The sequence below is a fragment of the Silurus meridionalis genome, chromosome 13 (genome assembly GCF_014805685.1).
Source record: "Silurus meridionalis isolate SWU-2019-XX chromosome 13, ASM1480568v1, whole genome shotgun sequence".
Classification (NCBI taxonomy): Eukaryota; Metazoa; Chordata; class Actinopteri; order Siluriformes; family Siluridae; genus Silurus; species Silurus meridionalis.
This window is the reverse complement of record NC_060896.1, coordinates 12,844,080-12,854,987: the sequence shown is the minus strand read 5'-3', so window position 1 is coordinate 12,854,987 and position 10,908 is coordinate 12,844,080. Positions and strand designations below refer to the sequence as shown.

The window sequence follows — 10,908 nt, the reverse complement described above, 5'->3', positions numbered from 1 at the left end:
ACAGTAAGACTTTGCTCGGTTTGTGACTCCACTTTTTGTTTTGTTTCACTGCAAGGAGGACGTCTCCACAGCAAGGACAAGGCACACAAGCATCTGTTTAGGTCTACATTTCAAAAACATGGGTTTACTGTACCTGAATATGAAGTCAAAGCAGGAAATATGGAGCACCCTGAAACTATTTTTGTTCACATAGAGCACTGCTCTAAACATGACAAATGGTAAAGAAAAAAAAATTAAGATTGGCAGAAAAAAATTGCATTAAATTGAAAGAACTATTTGCAGCAACATTCTCCTATAATGTCCCTAAACACCTAATTGCACTGAAACGTGGTTTAATCCAAATGAACAAGGAGTTTAGCCTCAAGTAGCATGGCACATGCTGATGCCACCGGTCTTCAAAACATCCAGCTTTATCTTTCTTAGTGGTCATAGAAAATACATTTTAGTTTCTGATGTGCAGATAGCAGGTCATTATCTTTGTCACTAAACATATCGGCTCTAGCAAAAGAGACTTTTCATCTCTACCGCTGCAGACAATACAAAAAACCCCCAGTAACACTGCTTAAAATGTGCTTTACAAATATACGTCTAAACACCGACTGGTACATTGAAGTAAATAAGTGTCTGTTCAACGAATAATCTGAAGGTGCCGAGCGTTTCACTGTACAATCAGCTGTTTGTGGTAATTACTTATTAAAATAATGAAAACACATGGCTGGGACTAACAACTGTTCGAACGGCTGTGAGAGCACAGTGATGCAGAGTCAACATGATCAAATTCGGCCATAAAAGATATAATACGACATAAAAATGCTCCTTTTTTTTTTTCCTGTAAAGGCATGTAAACTGGCACTTGCAGTGATCATGCAGGGTGGCATGATTAACACACAGTCTGGATCTACTCAAGCCAGTGATTATCTCGTAAACCAGAAAGTCGTTAAACTCATATTACGCTGATCATTGGCTGAGCACACGAAAGAGGAGGGAATCAGTCGGCTGAGTAACGACCGTCAAGGTCAGATAGATACTTTCTGGCGGTAACTTTAATACTATAAAAACGCCTGTACAGGAAAAGGAGAAAGCCGATATGCCAATTGTCCCTTGTTCATTCAGTTCCTCTTCCAGGTTTTTGTAGGACGGTAAAGAAACCAGCAAAAAAAGGTCTTGGTCTGTGGGTTGAGTTTTTGATCCGACACCACTAGTTTATGAGTGTAAAGGAAAGTGTGCAGGAACTGGGCTTGTGTGCTTGGTTGATCAGTGGCTCCTCACTCCACGCCTGCTTTGAGACCTGTTTTTGAGAGTCACTTCCCAGGAAAGACGGTGATCTTGCCAGCTTTGGCCAGGCGCTCAATGATCTGGGCCTCATAATCTGCGTCATGGACACCTGTCTTACGGAACTCTCCTGAGTAGCGGTTCTGCTCCCAGTAGTGGTGCCAGTTCCCCCGGCTATCTGCCCCGAAGCCGAATACATTCACCTGAACCGAAACAGAGAACGTGTCAGATCATGCAGCCTCTAAATGCCTTGTTTTAGAAGCAAGAGCTTGTATATGATGAGAACAGAATACAATAGGAGGAGCAGCTTGTCAAAATGGACTAGCTTCTATCTACGGTTATCAGTATAAGGTTTCATTGCGGAAATAGAACCAGCCATGCATGCAGAATAAACACATGCGATTGGTTCCCTTCTAGCCCAGACTGTAGAGTCATGCAACATGTCAGTGACATTCATGTACGGTGATAACACAGAATGATATTTTTTTAATAGTATTAGTAACTTTTAATAGTAGAATATATTTCTGTGTGTAATAGTTTACTCAAAATCATTTTATTATGGCATCATTGAGACCTCATATAGGACAAGATGCATTACTCCATACTAATAGTTACTTGTTTCACAGATCAGATTTTAGCCATAGTACAGCCAGGCGTAAGTGAGGGTAAAATATATTTCCACCCAAAGCCTTCGTCGAGACATTTTTGCATGTAGATCTTTACCTCGTCACACACATGCAGGGCAAAGAAGAGGACCAGCATTCCTGTGGAGGGGTAGCGGCCATGGTGGCGTGTCCAGCGGTCATGGATGTACTTGAAAAATGCCGGATTGAAGATCTGAACCTGTGCCACAAAGAAAGAAAAAATCACAGTCAGACAATTGTAGTGGATGCAGGTTAGGAAAAGCATAAAATCTCACAGCTCCTTCAAGTCACTAACAAAAACCCCCACAATATACTGTATGTTACTGCTGATATGGGGTGCACAGCCAGTCCAGGTACTGTTCTGTTCTAGCTCTTGGTCTAGCAAATGCAAATGAGTGCATGAGCATGGCACAGTGCAATATGTTTTATGTAAAGGTAAGGTTCCATAGGGCGCTCATGATTAGATATTGATTTAGGATGCCATTGTGTGATTATGATGGGATTTCTTTTATGGACTTTGATAAATCAAATTTTTTATTTATAGACTTTTTTCCCCAAACACTTGCTGCGTTTAAATTTTATTCATTATGAAAAATGATATGCTTAACCTATTTCCCTTTGTGCTGTCAACATATATTTCACTGTGCAGAAACAGTACACAATCAGAGAAATGATTAATTAGATTTTGTGCATCAATACTAAATCGTTTATGCCTGTAATCACCACGCCTCTTAAAACCACTGTTTCTCCATGCCCAGTCCTGAATAGTGTATAAAAAAATATACCTGCCAACCACTTTATCAGGAACACCTGCACATCTGCACATCCATAAAAGTGCATTAAAGATGCGAATGCAGATGTTTATATCAGTTAATGTTTATATCAAGCATCAGAATAAAGAGAAAATGAGATCTCAGTGATTTTGATGTTTGTTAGTACCAGATGGTCTGCTTTGAGTATTTCAGAAACTGCTATTGTGCAGATGGAAATGCTTTGTTGATGAGAATGGTTTGAGGAGAACTGCTCTGAAATGGCAAGAGCACAAATAAGCGGTCTTTACAACTGGTGAGCAGAAGACCACATTAGGTTTTACTCCTGTCAGCCAAGAACTGGAATTTGGGTCTTGTGTACGCACATAGTACTCTTAAACTGGACAGTATTGCTGCATGATATTATGCTTTGTGAGGCTACCACATGACTAGATAACGGCATAGATGAGCGAGTGTATATGTGTTCCTTATAAAAGGTCATTAAATGCTTTGTCACTGTACATAATAAAGTGATTGGTCTGGGCATCATCGGATGTCCTTTCAGACTTTGGCAGTGTGCTGAGACCCAGATGCAGCACTGCAAAATGTGTAATGAGATGCAATGAGTTTAAATTACCTTGTCCTTGTCCACACGCAGAAACTGCTTAACTGGAGCATAGGTACTGTAGTAGAAAGAAAAGAGGGGAAAAAAACAAAGATGACATTTAAAAAGAGAAATGACAATGATGTGCTTTAACTTGAAATGTATCTGTATAAGTATGTGTATGTACATAAATATAAATAGTGTGAGACCTCACCTCACAGACTCTTATGAACATAGTGTTTTACAGTTGCTTAGTATCTACGTTATGCTGTCGGAATATTTATAAATTAGGCAGTTTTAATGTGATCCGCAGAAAAAAGTGTCTAAGAGAAGAATAGTGGCCATTTCTGAGAATAAACCAAAGCCTGTAGCCAGGAAAATGTGTGTGTATGTGTTTTTCATGTCTTACAAGCGGATTTGGCCAGTAGAGAGGGCGCTGGTGATCCACAGCAGGTCCAGAGTCTTGAAGGGCACCAGAACGAAGCTGACGTTGGCAGCCAGGTTCTTGGCACTTTCTGGGTACATGAAATGGTGGGTGGTGTGGCTGCCCACGTCCTCTTCATAGCCCACGGTAGGTGCCAGGTTTATTCTGCCAAAAGTCCATACAAACACAGAACTGAAGCAGTGCTTACTCAGGCGCGCACTTGTGAAACCAGACATTTTTACTGGCGCAAAGAAATTCTAGCCCTCAAACATATTCCATCTTACAAGACTGTACTTAAAAATAACCATTTAACATGATGCTTGTGCTGGCATGAGCTTCAGCAAAAAAGTGACAAAAATAATATAAAATGAGGACCATTTGGAAAGTAAGTGGATCCCAGAAATAACACCACACCTTAAAATCAATCACAAGACTAAATGGACATAACCAGAACACTGATGTATTCCAGGAGAGGACTGTAAATATTACAAAGCCTACACTGGAAGCTTCATAATGCCTAAAATAAAGGCATCTTTAGCAAGTGAAAATATCTTGAACTATAGTACATTTTACACAGTATTTCTTATAGGAACAACACACCAGATGTAAGATCATTTAAACTTTTTTTAGGCATTTTCATTTATTTCAAGCTTGTAGTCTAATTATTCTATTGGCAAGTATTTTTGAATGCGAGTAAAATCTGGACTACAATTTGAAAGGCTTAAAATAAGTTCAAAAGCTTTAATAGTTTCAATAAAAAAGTGACAAAATTAAAAAAAAGTTAATATTTGATTTACTGTAATCTAGTAATAGAAGAGGAAATCCAATGAAATTGGAGGATTGAACAAAGAGAGATACAAAGAATACTGTAGAAGCAGAGATGAATAAAAACATAAGGCAGAAAAATAGAAAAAGTAAGAGTGACCAAAAAAAAAGAAAGCAGCTGACAGCAAAGACTGAAGCAGTTCACTTTATCCATGTTCTGTTTCTGTCTATGTGTCTCTTACACTTGTCTGTTGTCTCTCAGGTCAAATTTCTATGTATTCTTTCATATCATTCTCTCTCGTTCTGCCTGAATTGTAAGCCACCTCGCCTACACCATACGTTTTTCCCCCTCTATCTCTGATTGAAAATGCACACGTTTTTGCTGTTTACTGGAATTTCAATTTTCCATTTCAGCACGAGTGCCAAGTGTGAAGGGATTCAGAAATGAATTGAGCTTTGTGTGCACTGATCGACTTGGGATTTGATGCCCTGAAAATAATCTATACGCTTTCCTTCTTTATCCCAGAGTCAAAGCCTTTTTCCGAGAAGCAGAGTTCTTGCTTTCATCAAGCGGAGAATCTACCTTCTTAAGCCATGACAGAAAAAAACATTATACAACATGTTCTTTATAAAAAGTTTAAAGCAAGAGGCCAGCAGATAAGCCAGTAAAGGCTTAAGATTCTTTAAAGAAGCATACAAACCTTGATTAAAGCATACAAAATAAGGTCACAAAAAGCAAACTACTACAACCTGATTGTTTAGTCTGGACGCTCTCAAAACATACAAGTCAGTATTTTAAGGCTGCTTTCTTACAGATTTATTTCACAGGCAGCTGGAAATCCAAATAAAATTGCAGTGCAGAGAGAAGAGCTGCAGCGATTCTGTAGGTCTTGTGCTCCTGTTCCAATGTGGACCAGAGGGTGGCACACAAACTCTCAGCCATACGGCATTTGTATTTAAATCCATACCTGCTGTAAACAAAAACTGACCTTTGATACCAGCTGCCTGATGATATCACTCATTATACGCTTGGCAAGCAGACATATACCTACACTCAACACTTGTATTCAGGATTTCCATATATACACCCATAGGTTTTTTTTATTAATTTATTTTGTGCTGCGGTTTTGCTAATATTATTCAAATCTTCCCTGCTCTACCTGGGAAAGTGAAGAAGATCCTATTTGCTGTATAGTATCCTGAGGTACCAATAATTACAGCTAAGCCAGGTGTACCAGGAACATGTGTAAGCTATTAAACCTTTCATACCAGAATCAAGCCTCTGTTTTTTATTGACCTTTTAAATGAATTTTGTCCTGCAGAAGGTGTTCATAATTAATCTTATGTACAGCATACAGCAACACTGGAAAGAGATTGTGAATCATCACTATAAGTTATATATCATAAATATATGAGTTAACTGAAAAAGATAGCAGTGTACTATTAGTGCATTAAGTATACATGCCACAGAGCAGGGGCGTAGATTACGTGGGGGACATGTCCCCTGCACTTTTTATAAAAAGTTAAATCGTCCCCCTCACTTTTTTAGTGGAGGGGAAAAAAACAGGTAACAATACACATTTCGTCCCCCCCACCTTTTGAAATGATGGCTGCGCCCCTGCCACAGAGTACTAAACCCTTACTAAAGTTTCCAGCTTTTTCTTCAAAGCAGCTTTCAGATCTGCATGTAGCTCTTAATCCCTAATGATCAAGCCAGCAATAATGGCAAAAACAATATCCCTGAAATGACCTGAGGAAGAAACGTTGAGAGGAACCAGACTCAGAAGGGAACCCATCTGTTTCAGCATGATGCCAGGTAGCATGATTTAGAATCATTACAGTACACAGCTGTAGAAAAGGAAAGGCAAACAATTCTTAGCCTGTTAAGAACTCAGCGTTTTCTGTGAAGGATACTCTGAAGTAAGTCTTCGGCAAGTGTACCAATATTATCTTCTCTCCATACTGGATGTTACACTTGTGCAGGTCTACATTCTTGTCCCTGATGTCCTTTGACTGCTCTTAGGTCTTGACCATGGTGGTGGAGAGGTTTGAATGGACTGGTGTTTTTTTTTTACAGCTCACAATTTAATATTAGAAGTACTTTCTTAAAGGTACAGGACTAATTTGGGTGTGTGGGAGTCAGAATATTTGCTGGTTGTTATCGGATCAAATACTTATTTCACTCGATCAAATACACATTAATTTATAACCTTTTTAAAAATGTGTTTTAATGGATTTTTTTATATTGCATCACTTTTTGTAAAAATAAACCTACGATAAAAATTCTAGACTGTTCATTTCTTTTTGAGGGGGTAAACTCACAAAATCAGCAGGGGATCAAATAATGTGTGTCTGTATCTCCTTCCTCTCCTTTGAAAATTCTTTTCCAAATTACCTGCTGTTTCTCGATGACTCAACAGTAGGCTGATAATTTTAGTACCTTCTAGATAGACATCTCTGGGGTTTTTTTTCCCCCCATCAGACATCGCCCTTTTATATAACATTGCCATGGTAGGATTTTAACTTTTTTTTTTTTTTTTTGCTCATGCATTAAGAGAGTATGTTTCCCTCAAAACAATTACTGCTTTAAAAGAGTCTTTAAAATATAGTTGTTGTAGTTTATTTTTTTTACTGTATACTCTGTATACTGTCTTTACTGGAAGCTTGTTAGAAGGTAAAAAAGGTTAAAACTATAATATTATAATTATAATATAAGTATGTATTATAAAATAGATTGGTATCTAACGATTTCTGATCCATTAAAGTGGATATAACACCATGTCTGCCAAAAATATGGAAACATAAACTATACTAATAAAGTTCCATGTTCATTTATAGCTTTCTACTGCAGATGCGGTAGTTGTAACCAGAAGTTTAAGCATTTACTTACAAGCATCATTGTGAAAAACTAATCCTATTGACTATAGCATAGATGAGCTGGACTGTCTTATCTTATTTTACAAAAAGAAAATAGTACAAAAGAGTGGTACATGAATATATATAAAATGAGGTATTATTTTGGTAATGCCCAATAATTCAACTTTAAGCTCTGAAACCAGTCCTTCATCACGCTTTCTGTATGTGACTTTCTCATTTTTTCTTTGCTGTTGTAAAAACGGTTCTCTGCTTTCACTCAACTGTCACACTCACACTTTTGAGTGTGATAGGCTTTTGGGCAATTTTATGCTTTTAGCTGGAGTCAAACTGGTTTGTTATCACTATCGGAATTGGTTGAACCCTGCTGCATTCTAAAGATGCGTATTTAGAAGTGGTAACCATTTGCCAGTGCATGTGAATGTATAGAATGAAAATCCATGCATTGCGATTGGCTGCTTTCATTAACTTCTTTTGCCATATTTGCACAGGATTACTTCACCTTACATGCTCACAGCTCCAGTTTCCTGTGCTCAGATGTGTGTGGGGTTGCTGTACATGTGGCAATGTTGTTTTCCTTTATGTTCTTTGATTTCTTGCCACTGTTTGTCTGGTACCCTTTGGCATCTGATAAATTGCCAAATGTATTCAAGCCTCCTGCCCAGTATTCCTGGTTTAGGCTCCAGATTGTCTGTGACCCTGACCAGGATAAAACTGAAGATAAATACTGAAGCATATGAATAAACTAACATTGTATTGTATATTATAAATATAAAGTTATTTTATATTTCTAGCTGCCTTTGTAATAGCCTCTTAATCATCCTGCCAAATCAAGCACTTGGTTTTTGATGATTATGGTTATGTGCACCAGGCAACCGAAAGCACTGAAGCAAACTAAACGCAACAAGCTGCAAAATCACAGAGCTCTATGTGGATGGTTCTAAAATTATCAGACCACCACAGAGTTGGTTGAAGAATGGTAGACATTTTGGAGTGTAATTATCTCAGGGGAGGAGGGAGAAAAAACTAACATGGCTGATCGAGACAGAAATCACAGTGGAGCACCTGCAAATGTTGGACTTTAGGTCCCAATGCGAATTTAATCCTCTCCAAATAGGACTTCCATTGGTGAGTGTGCAATTTGTTCAGACTGTAGCGATTTTACAATTACTGCTAAGCTTTATGTGAGTAAGGTTTAATCCGGTATTATACAATGTGCCAAAGTACTTTTAAATGGTATTGAAGAAAAAAGGTTAAACGCCTCTTGATTTTACTGTACTGCTTTCTTGCGATACAGTCTTTTAAAAGTATATAAAAGACAAATGACCGAAAAAATAAAGTGGGGGAAATAATTATTTGATCCCTACAAAGAAATGAACAGTCTAGAATTTTTATGGTAGGTTTATTTTAACAGAAAAAGAAAAAAAAAACGTTAGAGAAATAAATTAATTTGCATTTGATCAAGTAAAATAAGTATTTGATCCCCTACCAACCAGCAAGAATTCTGACTCCCACACATGCAAATTAGTCCTGTACCTTTAAGATTAATATTAACTCATGAGCTGTATATAAGACACCAGTCACAGAATCACCCTCTTTCATTCAAACCTCTCCACCACTGGGCAAGACCAAAGAGCCATCGAAAGACGTCAGGGACAAGAATGTAGACCTGCACAATGGGCTACAAGACCATCAGATTGTTGCCTTGGCCGTATGTTTTGGGTCACTGTAATGCTGGAAGACCCATCCACGGCCCATCTTCAGTGTTCTGGCTGAGGTCGGGAGGTTCTCATCAAAGATTCTACAGTGCATGGCCCTGTTCATGTGATGAAGTCTTATTGTACCCTTAGCAGGGAAACATGTGGGGATTGTGACAGTGGGGATTGTGCCAACAGTGGTCTCTTTCTCACCCAGCTTCTTGCTGATGGTCTTGTAGCCCATTCCAGCTTTGTGCAGGTTTACAACCATGCCCCTTATGTCCTTTAACAGCTTTTTGGCCTTGCCCATGGTGGTGGAGAGGTTTGAATGAAAGAGGTTAAAGGGGTAAACTCATAAAATCAGCAGGGGATCAAATAATTATTTCGTCTACTGTAAACACTCATATTACCCAATCTAGAAATGAAATCACAGAGTAGCAAAAGCATGTATTTAGAACCCAGTGTTCTCTCTGTGCCTGTGTGGATTATGTCCTACCACCCAAAATCATGCAAATATCTACCCTGAATTGCCCCTTTGTGTAAGTACGTATTGCATTGTACTATTTAGGGAGTGTCCTCAGCTCATACCTATTGTTCTCAGTATTGGCTCCAGACACACCACAAACCTAAACCAGACTGAAGCACTTACTGAACAAGACTGAATATATTGGTTTACAAAGATTAGATGAACAGTCATTCAAACTAGTCTATAATTCTTTTCTTTTCTCAAAACTCCCATTTTCTTGCTTTGTTTTCCCTCACCTCATGATGTAAGTGTGGCCGTCAATCACGGACCCATAGCCTACCCCACGCAGATTGCCCGAATTGCCCACCACAGCACAGCGCAAGCATCGGGCGGGGTCCCACGAGCCATACGGTGAGTGTCCAGGGATCACCTGAAAGAGCCTTAGCAGCACCTGTTGGATACTGTGGGGCTTAAACTGAGGCTGCAACATCTGCCAAAGTGAGAAATAGGGAGAAATTAAAGTAGAAAAGTAATTTTAAGTAATTTTTCACAATTTAATGCATTTTCCTGTGTAAACATGAATACAAACAATTAAGGAACCAGTACCTGCTATATAAAAGCCTGCTCTGGGCAACAGGGAAACAAACACCTGAAAGTATGTCCTTGACAAAAACTTCAGCATTAAAACTGTATTCCAACCATCTCTCTTTCTCTGAATGAAACAGAGTTCTCCCATCCACCCTGTGTCCTCGCTCCCTATAGCTCTTCCTGTGCCAGTTTCTGGCCGAGATAGAGCCCGCTGGCTTTCCACTAGGCCCAGCAATTCTCGCCAGATGTTTCTCTGACTACAATGACAGCCAAAGATTTTATTCTAAGCCCAGAAAATGTCAGCAGAGACAGGCAAGAAAATGTGTTTAAGGTTTACATAGAACCATTTTTTAGAAGGGATAATCATTAGAAATTCTGTGAATTCCTTCAAAAAGGGTTATCTTTAATTACAACTGGTCATCCCTCTCTCCCTACCTCCAGTCCACCCACACCTATCCGGATTAATCCCTCTATTCCTGACTGGCACCAAAAACAATTCCATAATCCTCTCACATCCCCTACACAGCTTCACAAATAGGCACAAACATAATGTTTGGGGCCTACGTGAGCCACTGTCCATCCTCTTCAAACCCAGTCTACTCACTTTGTAAGCTGAACCACACTTTCTTCCCTGTTAAAACCTCCATGTTGAATCAGCTGCATGTCTCTCCAGGCGCCAATTCATTCTGGAGCCTCATTACTGATTTTTTCAGCTGGCGAGACATTGCTCATATTCTCTCCAATAAAATGGCCCTTTGGCTCTAAGTCTTCTAAATGTAGTGCATAAGCACAAGTTCATTCCTTTACTTCTTTAAGGGAAGCGGA

At 39.0% G+C, this 10,908-nt stretch overlaps 1 protein-coding gene across 1 annotated transcript in view; it reads right to left on the bottom strand.

The window, feature by feature from the left end:
* Positions 1 to 1,025: 1,025 nt before the first annotated feature.
* st3gal2 (ST3 beta-galactoside alpha-2,3-sialyltransferase 2) overlaps positions 1,026 to 10,908 on the bottom strand; it is a 29,772-nt gene continuing 19,889 nt past the window's right edge. Inside the window, exons 4-8 of the mRNA XM_046864157.1 lie at positions 9,792 to 9,985; positions 3,679 to 3,858; positions 3,303 to 3,348; positions 1,996 to 2,115; positions 1,026 to 1,475 (exon numbers count right to left, since the gene is read on the bottom strand). Of these exons, the coding sequence (XP_046720113.1) occupies positions 1,302 to 1,475; positions 1,996 to 2,115; positions 3,303 to 3,348; positions 3,679 to 3,858; positions 9,792 to 9,985 (714 nt within the window). The 3' untranslated portion in view covers positions 1,026 to 1,301. The remainder of the gene's footprint in view (positions 1,476 to 1,995; positions 2,116 to 3,302; positions 3,349 to 3,678; positions 3,859 to 9,791; positions 9,986 to 10,908) is intronic.